We start from the raw sequence: 23,729 nt of genomic DNA, 5'->3' as shown, positions 1-23,729 counted from the left end.
GCAGAATTTACAAAGGATGGATTAAAAAAATAGTTGAATCTTGTCTCATCTTTATGTTATGCCTTTATTTTTTGTACCAAATTCTGTAGAGTAGTATGGACAAGAATATTAATACGTTTCTATACCAATAAGTAGTATTGCTAACAGTGGCTGTTTGTTAATACTGGGCGCTGCACCCACCAACGTCGAGAGCAAAAAAAATTCTACTTTAACACGTAAAACATAAATTAATTATATAATAATAGTTCACTCGTAAAATGCACTCAGCAGTCTGTTAGAGCCTGTGAGCACTGAATAAAAACTGTTTACAAATTGTATTTAGTTCATTTCTGTTTAAACACATCTACTTCCTGGTGCATGGCGGCAGTCAAATGAAAGTGAATGCAAGTCCTTTAACTTTTGGCAACCACAGGGCCTGAAGCTGCTCTTCAATTGATTGTTTCAGATTTTCCACAGGGCGTGCATCTCTGGCGGACCTGTGGTCTATTTTCTTTGACACCTAACTGACCTGGTCCTTTCACACCAGTCGTAGTATTCCAAATCAAACAGAGAGTCTTTGGAGTCTGATGCAAAGTAGGTTTATTAAAAATCAAGGGTCTCAACAAACCGAGTGAGAGCAACTTAATTGAAACTATTGAGCACTGCCTTATACCTTGTCAGCCTTTGTTCCAGTATGGTTTTCCCAGAAAGTCACCTCACATATCATTCCTAGTCCGAGTCACTGTCATTAAAATGCATGCTAACCCCCTCATTTGCTGCTGCCTTTGTGCTGACAGTGGGTCTCATCAGGTGAGAACACCTCCTGACATGCCATTGCAGAGTCCTGACTGACACATGACTCGCACTTTGTGCTGTGAACCACCTGAAACCAATATTTCTTCCAACTAAGCATTAAAAGTAAATACAATTAAAGTTATTACTCCAACTGACTAAGCATTACTATTGCATGCAATCAAACTTAAGTAAAAAGATATAGGTAAGCAAAAAAATCTTCCACACCCTCCCTCTGTAATTTGGCAGCGAATCGGTATTGTTTTATTTTATTTTTTTAATCTAATGTGATTGGACAACTCTTGATGCCGTCTTTCAGGTTCAACTGACCACCACCATTATGAAATTACACGGTTACTCCTGCTTCTTTGCTATCTGACCGGCAGTGGAATGGTAACTTCAGGTGGAACTGCGGCAAATTGGGTTATTTCTAGGGATGAGATGAGTATTCGGCTGAAACAACTATCCGGTACCGATAATGTACTTTCGACGAGTACGAGTATCATCCCAATTAATGTTTTAATATCCATGTTGATGAAGGCTTCTAACAGACACAAGCACACATCGGGGCATCTACACACAGAGTCCCGCCTCCTTGCTTACGGACTGCTGCAGCTTAAGACACACTGGCCATGCTGTCAATGGAAAAGTAGCTCGTGACTGAGATGACTGACTTCAACCGGCAACTCAATGAGAAATGTGCAGGCCAGAAGGAGAGGAGGGCAAAATTTATGTTCAAGTTGTGCCACTGGCCAGTGTTTAGGCAACATTAGTGTGTTGTGTTGTTTTGGGATTTTATGTTTTAAATTAACTTCAGTTTGTTTGACCAATTGATGACATATTTAGAGTCACTAAAAAGGCTAATACAGATACTATACTGTGTATAAATACAGTGAGTTAGTAAACAATTGCTATTATCATAGCATAAGAAGTTTACTTGCGGCATTGATATTATGGAAAAAGACGTTGGGGTGTTTTCTGACTATGATCTATCTTTGGATAGTCTGAAATGACAGTGTATTTATGCACTGAGGAAAATTAGCCAATAGTTTTTTACAATCCAGCTGCACATGCCGTTTAATACCGATCATATCCGTATCTGTCATCGATTAGTCAGCCTTGTTGTGATGGCTACACTGACAACAACTAAACTAAGGACAGCTGTAATACAAGGGATGCAAAGGATTATTGTTAGTAAAAGGCATAACAATGATATCGACAGTTGTGCTGTCTCTATATATAAACTTCTTCTTGTGCGTATAAATAAATTAAAACGTGTGAACGAATTAATTAAAATGTGGGAATGAAATGCTAATTCGTGTGCATGATTTAGTAATTCGTGACCACAATTTAGTATTTCATGGCCTCGATTTAGTATTTCGTGGGCACGATTTAATTTTTTTTTCTCTCTATGGCCACTCCTGGGCTGTTAGAATTTTTTTTTTGTTAAATTTAACTTCACCCTTTTTGCATGCAAGTTTAAAATTGATCCAATAGAAACCACCAATGAGTATAAAAACAAGAATGTTTGAATGCAGACATATTGCAGGTACTACCAGAATCATCATACCGGTATGGTTTTAATGCATTAAAGGGTTAAATTAAGCATTTACAAGTATTTTAGAGAATATTTCAAAATATTGTGATATATATATATATATATATATATATATATATATATATATATATATATATATATATTATGTATGTATGTATGTATGTATGTATGTATTTATATATATATTGCAGTATTATTTTTAGGCCATATCACCCAGTCCTACTCCAAATACTGAAAGTCCACACTGAAGTTTAATCTACATCAAGTTCAGATAACATCGCCACCTTAACATGGTAGAGGGGTTTGAGTGGCTCAGTGATCCTGGGAGCTATGTTGTCCGGGGCATCAGCCCCTGGTAGGGTCTCCCAAGGCAAACTGGTCTCAGGTGAGAGCCAAGACTAAGGCCGGTTCAAAAAGAACCCATATCTCAATTCAATTCAATTCAATTCAATTCAATTCAATTCAATTCAATTCAATTTTATTTATATAGCGCCAAATCACAACATAGGTTATTTCATGGCACTTAACACATTAACATCCTTACAGCAAGACGTTACAATATTATACAGAGAAACCCAACAATTCCCACATAAGCTAGGAGGGAAAAAATTCTTCTTTAAGGGAGAAAAACCTCCAACAGAGAGAAGGAAAAACTCCCTCTTAACAAGAAAAAACCTCCGACAGAACCAGGCTCAGAGGTGGGCGGCCATCTGCCTCAACCAGTTGGGGTGAGAGGAGAGCATAGAGAGAAAAGGACAGCATAGAGATAGAAGAGAAGAACTGTTGGTGGAGACGACAAGCGCAGGGCCAAGACATGCAGCTCCATGACGGGACATCTGCAAAAGAAAGAAGAGAAACTACGCGAGCGAGGGAACTGAATGGAGACAACAGACAATAAGAAGAAACTATGGAAGAGGAAAAAGATGGTGAGGTATGAGTCCGTTAAAGAGTAGGAGGAAAGAAAAGAAGCTCAGCATGTAACGAGGTCCCCCAGCAGCCTCGGCCTATAAGAGCATAACTAAGGGTTGGTTCAGGTCTACCCGAGCCAGCCCTAACTATGAACTTTATCAAAAGGAACATTTTGAGTCTAATCTTAAAACTAGAGAGTGTTTCTGCCCCTCGAACACACATGTCGCATGGGGGTTGGGAACAGTGTCCATGGACTGGCAGCAGTACAACAGGTGCTGCACCGGACCGTGTTGGTGAAAAAGGAGCTGAGCCAGAAGGCGAAACTTTCAGTTTACCAGGCGATCTACGTTCCGACCTTCACCTATGGTCACGAGCTCTGGGTCGTGACCGAAAGAACGAGGTCGCAGCTACAAGCAGCCGAAATAAGTTTCCTCTGTCGGGTGGCCGGGCTCAGCCTTAGGGATAGGGTAAGGAGCTCGGACATCAGGAGGGAACTTGGAGTTGAGTTGCTACTCCTTCGCGTCGAAAGGAGTCAGCTGAGGTGGTTCGGGCATCTGATTAGGATGCCTGCTGGGCACCTCCCTCTGGAGGTTTTCCGGGCACACCCAACTGGCAGGAGACCCCGGGAACGTACTGGAGGGATTATATCTCCCGGATGGCCTGGGAACGCCTCGGGATCCCCCAGGATGAGCTGGAAGATGTTGCGGGGGAGAGGGAAGTCTAGGTCAGCTTGCTTGGCCTGCTGCCACCGCGACCCGACCCCGGATAAGCGGAAGATTATGGATGGATGGATGAATAACATTATCTTAACCGAAGGCTTAACATACAACTTATTTGTTTAGCATATTTTATAATTATTCATCTGAATCTGCTAAGTAATTCGTAACTAAAGTTATTAAAGCAAATTAAAGTGAAACAGTGCTTTTCAGCCTGGCTTTAATTCACTCTTTAAGTGTCTGTAACCTCTTACAAGCTACCTAATAAGTAGGTTTCTTTTTTTGCTTAGAGATATTAATTACAATCGTTGGTCATGTGATTCTCTCATCAGATTTGCCCATGCATTGCGGGTCAGCCTGTGAACATGAGAAGGAACAGTAATAAGTCACTGTTAATGCTGCATTATTGTTGAAAATGCTTGAGGAGCATCCATTCTGGTGCACGTCCAGAGATCTTACACCCACTTGATTCCAAAGTGTAATAACCCTCATCAAACAGAAAACTTTTTTTAATACTAGCTCTCTCTTTGTTTTTGAGTCTTTTATTTGAGGGTGTCCCAGAAAATGAAAAGGTGACAAACTCAAACACGCAGCTTAATAAGTTCTGTATACTGCCACATCACAGTTTGCATCTAAGCTTTTTTATACGAGACATTGTTCAGGTTTTAGCCTAGTATGTTTTAGCCCTTTAATTACTAATTATGTACTAAACAAAGCAAAGCCTTGAAAGGCTGACTTTAAATTAAAACGAAGCAATTGCATTTTATTTGATGGTGTTATCCAGATGTAACTTACTTGACTCGAAGATTTCACACCATGTTTAAATTGCTCTTCAATGTTCCCACTTGACATTGTGCCTCCCAGGTTACTTCAAGAAGACATTACCGTTCTTGGACCATCTCTGCTGGCTATCATGTACAACAGACTATCTTCTTGAATCCTTCAAAAGAAACCACTTCTACAATGAGCATGCCAACAATCTATACGTCTATTTTAGAAAAATTGTTCTGCCATCCGTAATCCTCTGACTTGTGGGGTGCTTCAGGTCAATTCTTCAACCCATTTTGTTTTGTTTCTTGTCATTGCTATACAATTGGCAGACTTAGAGTACTAACTGGATGTCTCAAAATGTTGTTCAATTAAATCACAATATAACTGAAGTTAACGGTTGAAGAAGAAACAGTAGGGCACCAGTTTTTAGCAAATGTTACTCAGCCTGAGGTAAATAGTGCATTTTTCGTGGAGTATTTACAGCGGTGATTTTAACACATCACAATTTCAAAAGATATTGTATGTGGGACAGACTAAAACATACTACAGTGTGTGTTTATGGTAATGTAGCAACATGTCACTGAATGTGACAGTGTAGATCACTGTTGAATTTGTAATATTATGGACAACAGTGGATGTCTGTGGCATAGAGGGATAAGAAGCGGAATGTTCATTGTTGGTTGTTTTTTTTCATGGGATTTGTTCACGACAAGTAAAATATATATCAGAATATCAGCACGTGTGTTTTTAGCACAGTTTGTATTAAATAAGCTACATTGTGAAAAACAAATATTTAAAAAACACATACATTCTCTTGGGCCCACTTCCAAAAGAAGGTAGCAGAAATGAACATAAACAGCTGCAGATAATGTTGTGCTTCGGAGAAAGTGTTTTTTAACTGATTTGGGTATTTGTCCACATTTAGGAAACAGCCAAACACAGAGGACATTTCACTTCAGGCTAGCACGTTCACCGAGCTCTTCTCAGATCAAACCTTGAGGGTCCTCCACAGCCTTTTCACCGACATACACCAACCCACCTGGTTACAGTATGTTTCTGGAACAAAGCATTTGGCTCAACCTCTTATCTTCTAATCAATGTGAAGAGACCACTCAACATAATTGATATAGGACGTGATGTTTTGTGTGATTTTTTTCCAAACTCAAGCACACACACAAACACATACACCAACTGGAGCACATAGCTAGGTGGAAACTGAAGTGTAGGGAGTACTTGTAGAGGATAAGTTTCCATTTGCATATGAATAACAGCGAATAATGAATTTGTCCTACTTGTTATTGTTCAAAGTGAGGCAGCACGTGTTTACTCTTGACTGAAGTTACACTGAACAGTGTGGTGCTCCCTGGCATTGTTTGAGATCTATGACCATTGTACTATTACTTTACTGGACCATGCTTTATTATTCCTGATTAAATTCATTGTAAATCATTTGGGCCTTCTGCTAAGAACCATAACCTTAATATGTCAGGAGTTCAGTTTTGTCCTCCGTTTTGCCCCCGATCACCTCTCCTCCTGTGTCCCCTGTCTTTGTCTGTGGCCACGCCACTCACCTCCCGTGGCCACGCCCCTCACCAGTCCCAGCAGATGCAGCCACTCACCCCTGATCACCACCTGCAGGTGTACTGCATCTCCCTGATCACCTCCCCGGACTATAAGTAACCTGCCCCTGCACAACTCTGGTTGTCGGTGCATTTTTGTTTAGCCACCCGTCCGTCCTCTGTCTGCTCTCCGTCCGTCTTCCGTCTGCTCCCCGTCAGCTCTCCGTCAGCTCTCCGTCGTTCCTGTTCCTGTTCCCGTTCCTCCGGCCTCTGTGTCTCCTGCGGATATCCCCGTCAAAATCATCAGTCGGTGGAGTTGCCCTCCCAGCTTGGAAGATTGTTGACGCCGTCCCTTCCGCTGGTCTGCCGGCTGCCCTGTTACCCGTGTCCCCCTGGAGCTGTCGGTCGAGTTGCCCTCCCGACTGGACGTAAGTGGACACGCTCGGTGCCACATTTTGGTTTGTAGTTTTTTGTTTGTTTTTTCGCTGGACAATAAAGACTGTATTTTTGGAACTTGAAAACCTTGAGTCTGTGAGCTTGCATTTGGGTCCTGGAAAAACACCCCACCACATAACATAATATATAACATTTCAAACAACTTTGGTGACTCGACTGGTTTTACTCACAGTAGGATGACTGTGTTTTCTACCTTTGTATAGACCTTGTGATAATAATTTTGTATGTCATTTAGAGCAGCCATTAAGATGAGAAATAGGAAAGAAACAAGCTGTAAACATAAAGCCACATTTGTAACCAACAGTTGTTCACTGGAAAGCAAAACATCAGTGCTTTGGGACCGGAGTGAAAATGTCCTACAGTAAATGAAACTGCTTTTACACAGAAAAAGAGCAGAACTCCCCACCGGAGCTTATTTTATTCGCTCATCTGAGTGAGTCAAATATAAATTTCTCCTCTCCTCTACAAAATTATGGGTGACATGTTTAGTCTTTATAAAAATGGTCATTGGGAAAAGAATTTTCATTGCTCACAACCAAGTGCTTTCTTTTTAGCCACATTACGTTCAGTCAAGACCTCAGTGTGGCTCAGTGACTGTTATGCACATCCATTTTCATTCTGTTGAGGGTTTTGTGGATATTCAGTAACAGTAAATGGTAAGTTTCTGATGGAAACTTGAGTGATGCCCAAAACCACAATACCAATGTGATTACGCTCACAACAATGTAACAAAACATGAAATTGTCGGTTATGTCGATGTTTTGCAGGGACCTTAGTCTGCCTACAAGAACAAGTAGGCAGACTAGTGTTGCAATGGCATTTGTTTTTCATAGGATGACAACTATCTCTGAAGATATCACAGTATATGGTATTTCACAATTACTATTATTTTCAGTTACAATGACCCTAAAAGAAATTAAACCAGAGATTGAACACTTTGTTATAGTTAATAATCTGAAAAATATTTTAAATTCAAGTGTAAAAACTTTTTTTTTTTTACATAAATAAAATGCCTTAATGCCAGAATTTACTTCTTTAAGTTGGTGGAGGTGGAGTTCTTTTGAACAATTTTGTATCCAACTGAAACTAATAATTATTTTCTTCACGGATTAATCTGTAGATTTTTTTTCTTCATTAATTGACTGATTATTTGATTCACTATAGTGCCCTAAACACTTATCAAAATAGTTGCCAATTTACTGTTGGTGTGTGACAGCTTAGTCTATGGATCCTGTCTGTAACTCCCTCACAAACACACTTATCAGCCCCTTGAGTGTGAGAATGATCGGACCGGAAGCAAAGATGTAGAAAATAATTTTAGGGATACCCAAAGTAATCCATCACTGCTGGTTTTGATTACTTTTTGGAGATAGAGACTGGTTATATGATATGTCTCGCAGCATTTTCTTTGCTGCATATACTGCAGGGGAGAATCTCTGTTAGTTACATTCTTTAAAATACTGGTAATAGGCTGTTGAACATGGTAGGAAAATTGATAGCAGCTCTAACCCTACTTTGAAATTCTCCTTCAAGATCTCACACAAGCTTTCATCCTTTTATGTGTGTGCAACTAAATGCACCAGTGAATGCATTGAAAATAAGACTGTCAAAGTGTGTGCTATCCCTGTTTGTACACTTCACCGCATCTCACATCTCTCTGTGTTGGCAGTCTTCACCCTGTCTGCGCCGTGAACAACTTAAGCATATGACACCTTAAATTCTGAGGAAAATTCTGTGTCTAAATGGCAACTACTAACACATGAACTTTCTGAAATATTTTTTTAGTGCAGATTTCAAAAAAGTGTCCTTGAGCAAGTGCTGATTGAAATGTAAAAGTATGCTGTTTGGCGTTGAAGCAGAAAGGGGGGGAAAGAAAGAATAAGTACAGAAGGAAGGACTGAAGTTGAATTTAGTTTCTAGACATATTTGCTCTACAAAAAAGGAGAAAGGATATATGTACAAGTAGACAAAGCATTAGTTTACCCAAGAACCAGACGGATTTCTTAAATCTCTTCTGGATAACAAGGAGCTCTATTGATCCCTGGAGCAGGTGGACTGATTTGAATCTTGTTCAACTACATCTTGGACCTGTTTGGATGCTACTGTGGACCTCCCTGCCTATGTTTGGTCATTAAGATAAGTGTCCTTTAAAGACACTCCCCAGTCTTCTCCCTGTTCTTCATTTTCATGTTCTGACATTACCCCTTCATCCCCAATGTACTGTACATCCTTCATCTTCCTGGACATGAGAGCCTACACACACAGTAATACAACTAAGCTGATTGGGAAAAATTATATGTAAATTAGTCCCTGAACAATAAGTTAATTCGGTGGTCAACAGAAATTGAAATCATGAAGATTTTTAATGACTGCTTTAATATTTAGTCATATATAAAATTTTTAAAAAGCCAAACATAAGTTTGTTCATTGTAAACTAAATATCTTGGACATGGATGTCACCTTTGGTCATGGTAAAATACAATACATATTTTTCATATTTTCTAATTTATAAAAAAACAAAATGTTTTAATGGACGAAGCACTTTGGAAAAAATAAAATGAATTGATGAGCATAATAAGCCAGTAAAAATGTTATCATAGCAGCTTAAAAACAGCATTTAAGGTCAGTAAATTTGGTGACCTGGCTTTGCCCTCTACAACAGTGAAAATGGTTGGAGGGTTGGATGATATTGAAATATTTTATAACTTAAATTGTGAAGGACTCTCATTAGCAAATGGAGAACAGTTACACAGAGCTGCACTACTTTGATTTCAAGCAACTACTTTGTTTCCATCACTGGTTGGTAAACTGTGACCTCTGGCCTGGAATTGTTTGTGTTGTGTGTTGATCACATTTTGAAACAAATTGACTGCATGGCTAAAGTTTCTCACCAGACTGACTTCTGAGACACAAAAGCCAGTGCATCCAAAGATCAAGTACCTTTGGTTCGACATTGAGACATAAAGTAAAATTAACCGATATATGCCACTACTCTGCTCCTCCCTCCACTAACACACACACACACAATGAGCAAATGTTACCTCTGTCGCATTCAGTTCAGGCAATCCAAACTGATGCTGTAATGAACCGCTGTTTGTTTGGCTACAGGCAGTCTCAGATAAGACATAATGCTGTCACCTGGATTTCACAGACGCAGCCCCGTTGGGCAGTGAATAACCATTTGAATTTCACACCATCCCACGTTTGATTAAAGGCAAGTTTAAAACAATTTCACTTTCATCCCTGTTGTAAAATTTCATTATCCAGGGTTTATTCCATCTTTTATTATTGTAGTAAAACTTTTATTTACCCAGACAAGCCGCTGAACATTATATTTTTTCTGTGGGGTACTTTACTATTGTCCACATCTAAAACTATTTCAGTCTAGTATCACGACAATGCATGTAATACACCTGAGGAGGCACTAAAGGATATCGCGTCAGTGTCACATTTTGTCTCACCTAGGCAAGTACACGCATGTATGACCAAGGTTGGATGAGGAGGTCAGGATTGAAGTTCAAAAAGTGATAAATAATGCATAGGGAGGAGGAAGACAGGACTTATACTCAGGAGACTAGTGTTGGAGTCCGAGAGAAAAATGTAGCATGTTTAACTTGTGTAACGTATATGAACTTGCATAATGTGCGTAATGTTACTGAGGTAACATGACTTATTTCAGCCCAAACCATGATCTTTTCCTCAACCTAACTACATGAATTTTGGTGACTAAACCTAAGGCACCTTACTCTTCTTGCCTGACACAGCATCCTCTAGTGAACTGACAAGTGCATTACACACTTTGAAGTGATAATGGGTTGATTATTTTGTGCTGTTTCTGCTTTGGTGGAGAAGTATGGGCAAAGTGCTCTACCTAAAAGCATATAAATTACAATTTGTTCAGTTAAAAGCTGTTTAAAAGTTGTTTAACTTGTTTAACATTCAGTCTTTCAGCAGCACATAGTATTTTGCATGAAATTCTATACAATGTTTCTAATTTCCTGCAAAATAGAGCATTAAAAAAAACAAACCATGAAAAGTGTTTTTTATTGTCTCTCATAACAACAACTGACCGTGAATTTATTAATTTCAGATGTTCTGACGGAGCCGACACACAACTAGAGCAGTGGGGTTTCAGCAGAAAGACACGTCACTCCTGGTCTCATGTAACAGTTTAGTGTCCTTCAGAGCACAATGATGTGCAATGAAGCAACAAAGTGCTTTATTAGATGTGCCCCTGACAGATCTGGTCTGATGTAGACTTCCAGTACAAGAGGTGTTTGGCTGCAACTCAAGAGGGAGGGTCCATATACCCTGATGGTGAAATAAAACAGCAGTGCTGAGTAATTTTACAGAATGAAAGACAATACAGTCAATGCTGGCAATCACCTAAATGACCCTTCTCGCCTTTCCTCCAAATACTCACTGGTACTGTATTTAAAACAATCAAAATGGTTTTAACCAGCTCAGATTTGGCAGTTCCAGTGGGAATGTCATGTCACAGAAAAAAAAAAAAACCATCTAGTCAACTTGAAAGACGAGTTTGAAGTTTTTTTATCTACTCGTGCAGGAAAACAGTAAAGTTATTTTGTATTTAATTGAAAAGGATATTAATAAACTGAATATAAAAACTCATTAAAACAGATATTTGGAAGAAAAAATAAGTCATTTGTTACAGGGCCGCATGTTCTTGATGAACCCAGGAAAGGGAGGCTGGATAGCAACATTTCAACTTGGGAGTCCCCAAAGCTCCTTGATCTAAACCAGTCTAAAAAGGACATTTCTTTGATAAACTTTTATTTCCTGGGTGCAGCCATGTATTACTGAGCCAGCAGAAGAAACCAATTTTTGTATTTTATATATTTACAATTGTTTGTTTTATACTGGAGCCTTATATTCTATATGTCGGCACTACTGTAATGCTACCTGTCATTACTTCCATTGCATTACTGCATTTAGGATATCAGATTAATTGTTATGCTTTGAAAAGGTCAACTCGTGTGTTACACACTGTAAAAAGCTGTATTTAATGAGATTGAAAGTTATTAGTATTCTGTTGTTTATCGACAGAGCCAGCATTTGGGTAAATTTGAATCAGGCATATCTTCTTGATTAATTAATGGAGAGTCTGGACCTTGTAATTTAAAAAATTAGAAAACAGTCAAAAGTTCTCACAATTACACCACTGAATGTGACTTCAAATTGCTTTTGTCTGAACAAAAGTCCAAAATCCAAAGATATTTAGCATACTATCACATATAAGGCTACAACTACTGACTATTTTCATTATCAATTAATCATCTGATATTTAACTGATTAATTATTTATTATTTAGAAAATATGTTTAAAAAAAAAACCTGTAAAATCTCCATGACAGTTTTCTGGGGAATTGTTGCAGTTTTCTGTCTTATTTTGTACAACCAACATTTCAAATGCTGAATTCAGTTTATTATCACAAAAAAACAATGAAATTCTCTCTTTGAAGATATGAAAATGAGTCTTTTTTTTTTTAACTTAGTGCTGGTTTATCTGTTCATACATGCAACCAATCATTTCAACTCTGATGACATAAGATACAGAAGTCCTCACAAATAAAATACACCTATATTTAAATGAAAAGAGACCAAAGACAACACAAAAATATATACCTCTTTTAAATTTAATACCAGCAACATGTTTCAAAAAAGTTGGGACAGGGTCATGTTTACCACTGCTATGGAGCCATGCTGTTATAATACGTGCATAATGTGGTTTGGCACTGTCTCAATGTCAGCATATTTTGCTTCAAAACTGGTACATATATATCGTTCAGCATTAATGGTTCCTTCCTAGATGTAGAAGCGTAGACAGAGCATCCATGATTTCCAAAAAATAATGAAAAATTTTAACCACAGGAAAGTTTTCCACTTTGCCTCCGTCCATCTTAAATAAGTTGGGGCCCAAAGAATGTCGTGGCGCTTCTGGATCATGTTTATATTAGGTTTCTTCTTTGCATGGTAGAGTTTTAATCAAGCAATATTACACAAGATATTACAGATCATTATTGGCGGTCAGCAAGTAAGCATCGGTCGTGACTACAGCAGCACACCCTCGAGTGTGATATTGCGATTATACAACAAGTTACCAATTAAATAAATTAAGTAATCAAAATGTATTCATATTGTAATTATAATTAATAGGTTCATTGTTTCAGCTATGGATCGGAGCAATAAAATTCACAATATGAATTATTCTCAATGACGAGCTCAGTCAAGATAAATAAGAAATACTAATTAAGTGTTTTAATAGTCTAACTAAAAAGTAATAAGACTAAATCCTTCATATTCCGATAATTCTACTCTTATCACAGATGAATTAACCAGTGCTGGTTTGTATTTCAACCTAAAATATGACAGGGATAAGAAGCCTCGCCTTATTTTCATGTTTCTAATTTTGAGTGGGCAAAACAGGCAGGAAAAAGGCAGCAAACCAGCCTTTGATTTGTATTCAAATGAGAAGTATACAGGGGAAATTGGATTTCTCTTTCATTTCAGAGAATGAATTTCCTGGTGGCAGATCGTATTGTATCATCTTGAGGCGTTAATATCCAGCTCTGAGCACCACAAACTACTATTCATTACAAAGACTCGGAGGAACTTTTACACCTCCTCCTTGCCACAGAATGCAGCGAAAATTTCCATTTTTGTTCCAATGTTCAAACAATACCCCCAAGGCCATTTAAGACATTTTTACCCATTTTAATTTACACATGAAAGGCGATAACATATCAAAGGACTTCTACTTTAAATTCAAAAGAAAACTTGTCTCTGCCTTATGTCAACTAACCGGGCTAATTCTGTACCTCAAAGTAAGCCAGCAGGAGGAGGATCCTTTTGTAGGTGTAATTGAGTTCAGTATGTTTATACACTGATTAAAAATTCAACAACATACACAACAATTCTAATCAGACTATACTAGCTAAGGGGAAAAAAAAAACAAAAAAACATCCACAGCTGAATCCAGAGAGGAGCCACTCCGACAGCAGCAAGCTTTTTCTAAGCAAAAGCCTTTAATACCTAATTCCGATTTAGTCTTTAAGGTCAGTACATACATGTCGCAAACCTCCAGGGAACCACAAGGCATCCATGCTTCTACTATGTTGCTTACCCAAGTTCATACACAATAAACAGAATTTGATTAAACCGCAATTCTCAAAATTGATACCACAGCGTCCTGTGCAGCCACAACATTTTTTCACTTTCATTTTGTGTGTTCTGATAACATTTTACAAAGTAAAAAAAAGCATTTACTAACAGCTCTTTTTATATACAGCGGGTAAAATAGGTATTGAACACCTCACCATTTTTCTCAGTAAATATATTTCCAAAGGTGCTATTGGCATGACATTTTCACCAGATGTTGGTAACAATCCAAGTAATCCATACATACAAAGAAACCAAAACAAATAAATTCAGAAATTAAGTTATGTGTAATAAAGTGAAATGACACAGGGAAAAAGTATTGAACACATGAAGAAAGGGAGGTGCAAAAAGGCATGAAAAGCCTTACTGATATTTATTCAATTCAATTCAATTCAACTTTATTTATATAGCGCCAAATCACAACATAGGTTATTTCATGGCACTTAACGCATTAAAATCTTTACAGCAAGACGTTACAATATTATACAGAGAAACCCAACAATTCAACAATTCCGACATAAGCTGGGAGGGAAAAAAAACTCCTCTTTAAGGGAGAAAAACCTCCAACAGAGAGAAGGAAAAACTCCCTCTTAACAAGAAGAAACCTCCGACAGAACCAGGCTCAGAGGTGGGCGGCCATCTGCCTCAACCAGTTGGGGTGAGAGGAGAGCATAGAGAGAAAAGGACAGCATAGAGATAGAAGAGAAGAACTGTTGGTGGAGATGACAAGCGCAGGGCCGAGACATGCAGCTCCATGACGGGACATCTGAAAAAGAAAAAAAAGAAACTACGCGAGCGAGAGAACTGAATGGAGACAACAGACAATAAGAAAAAGCTATGGGAGAGAAAAAGATGGTGAGGTATGAGTCAGTTAAAGAGTAGGAGGAAAGAAAAGAAGCCCAGCATGTAACGAGGTCCCTCAGCAGCCTCGGCCTATAACAGCATAACTAAGGTTTGTACAAAAGCCTTTGTTGGTAATGACAGCTTCAAGACGCCTCCTGTATGGAGAAACCAGTCGTATGCATTGCTCAGTGTGATTTTGGCCCATTCTTCCACACAAACAGTCTTCCAATCTTTAAGGTTCCGTGGGCCTCTTCTATGAACTCTGATCTTCAGTTCTTTCCATAGATTTTCAAATTGGATTCAAGTCAGGTGATTGGCTCGGCCATTCTAGCAGCCTTATTTTCTTTCTCTGAAACCAATTGAGAGTTTCCTTGGCTGTGTGTGATCATTGTCTTGCTGAAATGTCCACCCTCATTTCATCTTCATCATCCTGGTAGATGGCAGCAGATTTTTATCAAGAATGTCTCAGTAAATGTTTCCATTCATCCTTCCTTCAATTATGTGAAGTTTGCCAGTACTGTATACTCAAAAGCAGCCCCACACCATGATGTTCCCACCTCCAAACGTCACTGTTGGGATGGTGTTTTTAGGGTGATGTGCAGTGTTGTCCTCCAAACATGGTGTGTATTATGGCATCCAAAGAGTTCAATTTTGCGCTCATCTGACCAGACTATATTCTCCCAGTATTTCACAAGCTTGTCCAAATGTTGTGCAGCAAACTTTAAACGAGCTCTTGGACAACTCTTCTGATAATTATTTTCACTCCTCTGTCAGAACTCTTGTGAGAAGCACCTGGTTGTGGCCAGTTTATGGTGGTTCCAACCAATGCCATCAGTATGTTTTGCAACAATAAGGTTGCGAAGGTCTTGCAAGAGCTCTTTGCTTTTATCCATCATGAGATGTTTCTTGTGTGACACCTTGGTAATGAGACACCTTTTTATAGGCCATCATTTGGGACTGAACCAGCTGATATTAATTTGCACTGGCAAGGGGCCGGATTGCTTTCTATTTACTGATAGAATTCAGCTCATCTTTCATGCCTTTTTGCACCTCCCTTTCTTCATGTGTTCAATACTTTTTCCCTGTGTCATTTCCCATTATTACACAACTTAATTTCTGAACTTATTTGTTTTGGTTTCTTTGTATGTATGGATTACTTGGGTTGTTACCAAAATCTGGTGAAAGTGTCATGTCAATAGCACCTTTGGAAATATATTTACTGAGAAAAATGGTGAGGTGTTCAATACTTATTTTATCTGCTGTAAATATATGATGTCAACCATATCTAAACACACAGGCGTGTGTTGACTAAACTCTTAAAAAAAATTTCCTGAAGAAAAAAAACCCCTTAGGACCTAAAAAAAAGGTTTAAAAGTAACTACACTATAACCTTCATTCAATATGTACGGATCCCATTCTCTATCTTCACCCACTCAACAGCACCTCCAACTTGCCGCTCCATGATATGAAAGGTCCACCCTTGTTGACAGAATTGGTTCCTTGGCTATGTGATGTTTGAAAGCCAGGCTCTGTTTTTGAGATTGTCAATGGTGGGGTTTTTAAATAATACACAACTTACTTAAATCAATGTCAGACACTCCTTAATTCAATTTAAAGACATGCATAAAACCTATTAAACCAAATCCAGACTTTCTGCCAGTTTCCTGTGAGTGTCCTCTCTCAAAGGAATGTAAACAGGACACATATATGCTTACCCACTGCCTTTGGTCCTGCTCAGAATTGAAAGCTTGATTTGATGACTTGTCAAAGAAAGTTATCAGGCACTGTTCTTATTGTTACTGCTTTTTTTGTTCATTTTTCTGAATACAAAGGCAATCTAAAGATTCAATCAGAAGAGAAACAAAAAATCTAAACCTGGTGAATTCTGCATTTGATAGCAAATGACATGACAGCTTGCTGATGCTAGCTGCTGTAGTAACGCAGTGGTTTTTGATTTTTATTTTGCTTGCAAGTTTTCCAGATACACAGTAGTCACAAAGATATGCCTTTTACTTTAATAATTGCTTCATGTATTAGATATAAAAATGTTGTGAAAAACACACATATCACAACTTCCCAGAGTGACCTCCTTAAACTGTGTAGTTTACTTCACCAAAAGTCTAAAACATATTTCATCAATATCTCAAATATGAGATACTGGATTCAAACTGTATAACAACTGAAACGATTGGGGGATTATCAAAATAGGTGTCCTTTCAACTGATCAATCCGCTAATAGTCGCAGCTCTAAAGCAATGTAAAGGTTTGTCACTGGGAATAAAGCTGAAAGAAACTGATGCATCTCAACCCTCAGCACAGTGTGACAGGATCTGACCTGGTAAAAAAAAATACTAATTATAAAACAAACAAACAAACAAACAAAATTAGACTGTACACTGACAACAATTAAGTATTAGGCTTCACTCACAGGTTTTAGCTGTTGGACATTACTATCCATCACTGTGCAACTGTGCAATCATCTTGGTTTGGCCTGTTTGAGGTTGTTAGGTGTTGGGAGTGTCCCAGATAGTTTCTTTTTTATTTTGATAACGTTTATTAAACATTGACATAAGGTGATAAAATAGAAGTAAATCAAATCACATGCTCAAATGAGAGGAGGATTCGTGAAGGTAGTTGTTCAGTGCTTAATATCTTTAAAGTGACAAGTTTGATTCCACCAGTAAGTGTTCACAAATTGACAGCCCTCCTGTCCTAGTGTCTTTTAGCATGATGCTCAAGTGCTTCCTGAATCTGCTGTTTTTGGACCATGATGAAACAAGACTGTTGTGTTTGCCCGAAATTAAACATTGCAGTAATAATAACATAATATTTTCTTTTTTTAGTGTCCCATGATTGAGTAGGTTTAAAGTATTTTAATGTTCAGGTTTTTACATTTTGGCTGCCACCAAATACCCAATAAGGAATGTGGATTTTCAGAAACAATGGCATTTCTACCTAAAAAAAAACAGTTGCTGAAAGTTTTAATCATCTACATGCAAGGTGGTTGACAGTGTTTTGTGGATTAGTAACAGAGACACAATTTCTGGACAGCTTTTAATTTTTCTTAAATGTGATTTTTAACACTGTGGGTACCAGAAATTCTGGTCACCCTCGCTGCCTTATGCTGGCAGAGGCCAAACAAAACTGCAATTTTCTAAATAGACAGATTGCACTAGAGATTACAGACAAAATATGAATATATATTTGTTATATGGGTTAACAGACCCTTGAAGCGTAAAGAGCATGACTTGTGATACAGAAACAGCTGCTCAAGTGATGAAGTAGTGACCAGTATAAATTTCCTCAAATATGTGACAAATTGTTCCTAAATTGCCACTTTTTTTTATCATCAGCATTGTGGACTCTTTGCCATGAGGGTTTGTTTTTTTTGCTATCAGTGTGACAAGCAAACAAACATACACAGTTACTGCTGAAATTTGGTACAGTCATCTAAAAATGTGATTTTAGATCTCTGATAAATCCAAAATGTTTTATGTCCACATCTGTATCAAGTGTTGAGGTCTCTTTAGGGGTCCATTAATTCAAATTTCCCCTCCATTGCATGCGAACGGGTTTGGCACTTGAGAAACAGCATCCAAATAATTTTGTCTCTCCACACAGATCTCGAGTTGACACTTTCTGAATCTAAGCCTGCTGTACAGCATGTGCATAACACAATGGCAAGAATCCTTCTTGGTTCTCTGCGTGAGAATCTTCATCATAATATCCCAAAATAAAACACAGATACTGCATGGCAAATGAAAAGCAGTCGATCTGCATACAGTTTGAGCATGTGATCCTCCAATAGTGAGCGATGCATGTGGTGTGGGAAAAGGTTGAGTATCAGGATCACCACCAACACATATTTGTAATGTGTATGTTGTTGTAATTGTGACATTTCTTAATTTATTACAAGTTCTGCAGAAGTTCTGATGTTCTGGGAGCTGTCCACAAATCTCCTGAACAGCAATTTGACATGTTCTTAAATTGCTTATACCCATAATGAAGCTTCTAAAATCTGCAACTTTTCTGCAGGACAGGTTTTTACAGCATAGGGAGATCATTCTGAGGCAAGAAAGAGTGTTTGAGTCCCTACAGTCAAATGCACAGTTTGGGTCTCACACTAGAAATGTTCAATGGCCTGTAGCAGAAGGTTATGGTTGATCTTGCCAGCTTGCAGGTATAAATATGTGTTTAGGTTAGGTTAGGTTAGGTTAGGTAGTTACTTTATTAATCCCAGAGGGGACTTTTTTTTTTTCGCTACAGCAGCATACAGAAGCAATAAGATAATATTTGTTAAAGTTTGTTAAGGATGGGTTACTGAATATTTGCATGTGTGTTTAGCAAACTGTCCTGCAATAAATAAAGGAAGAATTTTTTTTTTTTTACATGGAGAGCTGACCAAAGTAGTCTCAAATAACGTATTTTTCATGTACAAGAAAAACTTACAGCTAGAGGCTTTCTTAAACTGTTCTACGTCTTAAATTCCCCACAGCTGGACAGACCTGCACTTCCTCCTGGGTGAGAGGCTGGATGAAGAGGCTACTTGATGGCATTGTCTCTATCGGGCCCCATGCTGAAGGGCTCCAGGCGCTCGTTCTCCGGCAGCATGTTGTTGAGGCGCTCTATCAGCGGTACCGTCTGGTCGATGCCCATCTGGATTCGTCTCAGAATCATAGACATCTCGTTGACCTTCTGGATCTGCTTGGCGTACTTGGCGTAGCGTTTCTGGCGCTCCTGCATTACACTGAACAAGTTTTCCACAGACAAGTCCATCTAGACAGAAACGAACAGCAGAGCAGGGAGGAAAAAGAGAGACAGTTCACGGCTTTTAATGACACTTTGAATCATCTCAAAACAAAATAGCTTATATGAACAAAATGCACATCAAACCATAACCCAATTTTTTTTTTTATGTAATCAAGTTTGAAACCTTTTGAAAAAAAACATATAGTATCCAGTGATCATTAGAAATACAAAACAAATAAATATTTAATCATGTAATGAAACATGTCACAATAACTTGAAGATCATGAATTAACCCAAATTCAGGCATTCTCTGCAATATTTGTGGGAGAATTCATTTGCAAACAGTTTCTGTATTTTTCCACAAAAAAAGGTTCTCAATAGAATAAAACTTGCTTTATCAACAAAAACAAATCCTCATTTACCGTCAGCAAGGGTCTTCATCCTCTCACCTCATCATCAAAATAAACCAAATGCCATTGACCGGAAAAACTGAAACAATTGGAAATGATGGGGATAATGGTAAATGTGGTATTATCATGGAAAGTAGGTGTGTGTGTGTGTGTGTGTGTGTGTGTATGAGATAATTCTTAAAATAACATCTGTACAGAAGTAAAGCCTTGACAGTGTAAATATCTAACAAATCAATAGTGACAGCTATTGTCCTGCATTTCTTTCCTCTGTATCTCTCTGTATCAGGTCTGCTTAACTGATTTACATACGGTGGCCAACCGATATGATGTTGGTTTACATGAGAAATCATGTAAAATGGAGGTTGAAAATGGAGATCACAAATCGTCTGTGAAGCATTTTGATAGGCCCTCCTGCATAATTAAAACAACTGGAGACATTGTGAAAACTAATATCTGAGTCTAATAACATTTTATTAAATCTGAATCAGATTTAACAGGATGTGAATCTTTCTGTGACTTCCTGTACAGACTGAAGGCTGCTGGAAATGGTCCCAACTTTTCTGCAGCTTTTTGTCTCCGCACCCTGCTGCTGCCACTTGCTCTCGTCTGCTTTCCGGGCCAGGCACACTTCATCTCAAAAGAGGAGCCTAATCTCTTCATCTGACTGCCCAAATGAACTTGTTCTTTTGTTAGGGCTTTGTGTTTTACATCCATGCACTCACACACTCCAGACTTCTCATTCAGACATTGCTTCCACAACTGACTTGCTCATAGACATATCCCATTTGTATTTTGTAAATATAATTATAACATTTTGAGTTTTGTCTAAGAACTAAGCATGCTCTTCCACCTGGGAACAAAACTGTGCTTGTGCTATTGTTTTTTTTATTGACTAAATGTGCTAATAAAACCCTTGAAATCAAATACACAGTTTATATTGTTGTTTTGGGACTTACCCATGACACACCATGTATGCTAAATGTCTCTTACTGTCATTGCCTTACCTCTTTGATCCGCTTGACGAGGGCAGTCTGGTCGAAAGCCACAGCCTCTGCACACAGGTGTAAGTGGCCCTGGTATCGGACGCAGAGCTGCAGAATCTGAGCAGCGTCCAGCTTTTCCAGACACATGCTGCTAGGTGATGTCTGGCCACTTAGCACTCCTGTGGAGAGAAAAGAGCAAATGATTTACATGGACATATTGGAAAGTAAGTCAAAAGTAATATTTGACAAGGGTTGTATTTACTGTAATTAGCGATGCACAGGATCTGACAGACCTATTTGGCTCATTATCCACCTTCTAACGAAGTGTTAATGGGTTGCGATGATAATCAGCTTCACGACACATAATTTTAAAAAGGACCAGTGGGAACTGGTTGGAAATAAAATGAAACTCTTCACATGTGAAAATGTGCGCTTTTAAGTCTGTTGGACATGGAACTATTTACTCTTTTAGACAAGTGTAACCAACCAGCTTTCTCTAGGATTGGTGTTTTTAAAAAAGACAACACTAAAATCCGTGACAGCAAATGGGAGAATTGAAAGTTACCTTTCAAAAGCGGCTGAAAGGTAGGTATCTCTTGAAGCTTGATGACATCAGGGTCGTTTTGGATATTTCGCACTGACTGGGTCCCCTGGGCCACAACCACAATATCATCCATCCTAGCCTTTTGTTTTGCTGGAGATGGCACCACCGCAATGGTAACAATGCAATTAAAATCAACATGTGGTACTTCGTTCACCTAATGCTGGCAATGAATTACAGGACGTCCTATACCTTGCTGTATTACGCTCTGTAGTCATTTTGATTTAATTTGATTGCAGGATCTATACTTGTAACAGAGTATTTTTACATTGTGGTAAATGCTACTTTTACTAGAAGTGATAACTTCTTCTACCGCTACATTTGGGAAAATGTGTTTATTTTGTTGTTGTTTTTTACACGTATACCGACTGTAACACATAATGCCAGCTTTGCCTTGGTTTACTTTTGTAAATCTGATTAAAATACACATCCAACAGCCACCATGGGAAGGTCTTACCCGATGAGCTGTAATTGGAGTGTTTGTGCTCCGAAACTCCACTCTGCTCCGCTCCCATGCTGCAAAGGTTGGTACAGACACTGCAGCAAAACAACCTGGTTACCTGACACTAAATCATTTGCAAAGACTTCATATGGTTTTCCAACATACTCGAACTGACAACCATGTCCGCAGGGGAGGAGCTCGCTCGATGTCAGCCAGGAGCAGGTGTGAATTGACTGCGATCAAGTGAGCCGTCATCTGTCAAAACACGGTCATGGGATTTTTAGGTGCGCGACTATCTGTGGTATTACGGTACAGGATCCCGGAAAGGGGGGGTGGGGGGAGTCGAAAAAAACACTCGATTTCGCCAAATGGATCTCATGTAATTTACCTATAACAAGTAAAAACAGCATAATATTGCACATGTTATGGAATTTTATTTTATTTGATGAAAACCATAAAAACCTAAAAGTTGTACAGTAGACAACTTTACACTCTGATTTCACATCATAAGACTTGTCATTGTGTTAAATATTACAGAAAATAAATCCTCAATAGGTAACAAGACACTTTCAGTGGATTCCTTTTCTGGATAATCCCTACCATATCCCTGTTTAATATCAAGTGATCGTACTGTAGGTGTACTGAGAAATTAAAAGGCAAAGTTCACTCTTTTCAAACTGTGACTGTCAGAACGTCCAAAATTAAATATTAATTAACAAAAATCCTTAATAGGTAACCTAGTCTGGGTGATCCTGTACGGGAATCCACTCATAGTTAGTTTCTCGTCAACTATTAAGGAATTTTGTATTAATATTTAATATTAGACATTGAGTTATGTGAAAAGAGTGAACTTTCCCTTTAAATTACTTAAGTAGCTGTACAGTAAAATCACTTCATAATAAACAGGTTCATAGTCGGTGTCATCCCAAACAGGAATCCACTCAGGTTCTTGTCAACTTTTAACAATATTTTGTTGTTGTAATATTTAGGATGTGAGCAATCTGACTGGAGTTGAGCGTTTGAAACACTATACAAGTTTTTGTCGTTTATGATTAATTTCATGAAATTGTTTTATTCCTTGTTATATGCCTTTGAATGTGATCCATTTGGCAAACTCGGGTCTTTCTCCGTCCTTTTTGGCGAACTCGGGGAATTCTACGTCCATTTTTTTCTGCTCTGGGCTGGGATTTTAGGTCGCGCACCTAAAATCCCAGCCCGGAGCAGTGGCGGCTGCCTTGACCGTGTTTAACAGATGACGGCTCACTTGACCGCAGTGCGAATTACTAATTTACTTGCTGACGAGGTAGGCAGACGCTCCTAATTTAACGAAGTTAATAGAGTCGTTAGCAGACTATCTCGGGGCACTGGCCCTTGTGTTCACAAGGATACACTTCCGTAAATAATGATCACGTGGTCTGTATTTTGGTTGCTTCAGATCCAATCGTGCCCCCTGCTGATCCTATGATCCCACATAAGCAAGACATGTCGTCAGTAATATATTTGTAATATTTTTTTCATTATTATTACTTATAAGTAAGAAAAGCAGAATATCTTTAAATTTAATGAACAAATCTAAGTGAGTAGTAAAAGCAAGTTATTTATATCCAACTTTATTGGCTTGGAAGAACAAATAAGAACCACATTCAAAAACATGAGCCGATTTCTGTAAATTCACGGCCGCTGTATTTTACATTGTATGTGCTTTACTCTTACACTTTGACTGCGTCTTGTTATCGACCACGTTTGCCACAATGTTTGCATGTAGGCAAATTAAAACACACAA

At 38.4% G+C, this 23,729-nt stretch overlaps 1 protein-coding gene across 1 annotated transcript; it reads right to left on the bottom strand.

The window, feature by feature from the left end:
* Positions 1-17,701: 17,701 nt before the first annotated feature.
* Positions 17,702-22,184, bottom strand: LOC138206224 (BLOC-1-related complex subunit 5-like). The gene is made up of 4 exons (XM_069162794.1): positions 21,962-22,184; positions 21,469-21,597; positions 20,925-21,082; positions 17,702-19,537 (listed from the first exon to the last, which is right to left on the bottom strand). The coding sequence occupies exons 1-4, from the start codon at positions 22,017-22,019 to the stop codon at positions 19,304-19,306; spliced, it is 579 nt and encodes a 192-aa protein (XP_069018895.1). The 5' UTR covers positions 22,020-22,184; the 3' UTR covers positions 17,702-19,303.
* Positions 22,185-23,729: the final 1,545 nt, after the last annotated feature.

Source organism: Embiotoca jacksoni, unplaced genomic scaffold (genome assembly GCF_022577435.1).
Source record: "Embiotoca jacksoni isolate LCO1_2020_lvr unplaced genomic scaffold, fEmbJac1.0.p SCAF_3, whole genome shotgun sequence".
Taxonomy (NCBI): domain Eukaryota; kingdom Metazoa; phylum Chordata; class Actinopteri; family Embiotocidae; genus Embiotoca; species Embiotoca jacksoni.
The sequence above is the reverse complement of the archived record's forward strand: the minus strand, read 5'-3'. Positions and strand labels throughout refer to the sequence as shown.

Coding starts and splice junctions, on each gene's coding strand:
- LOC138206224 (XM_069162794.1), bottom strand. CDS start 22,019: ATGGGAGCGGAGCAGAGTGGAGTTTCGGAGCACAAACACTCCAATTAC. Junction 21,598..21,961: donor CTCCAATTACAGCTCATCGG/GTAAGACCTTCC, acceptor TGCCATCTCCAG/CAAAACAAAAGGCTAGGATG. Junction 21,083..21,468: donor CTTTCAGCCGCTTTTGAAAG/GTAACTTTCAAT, acceptor TTCTCTCCACAG/GAGTGCTAAGTGGCCAGACA.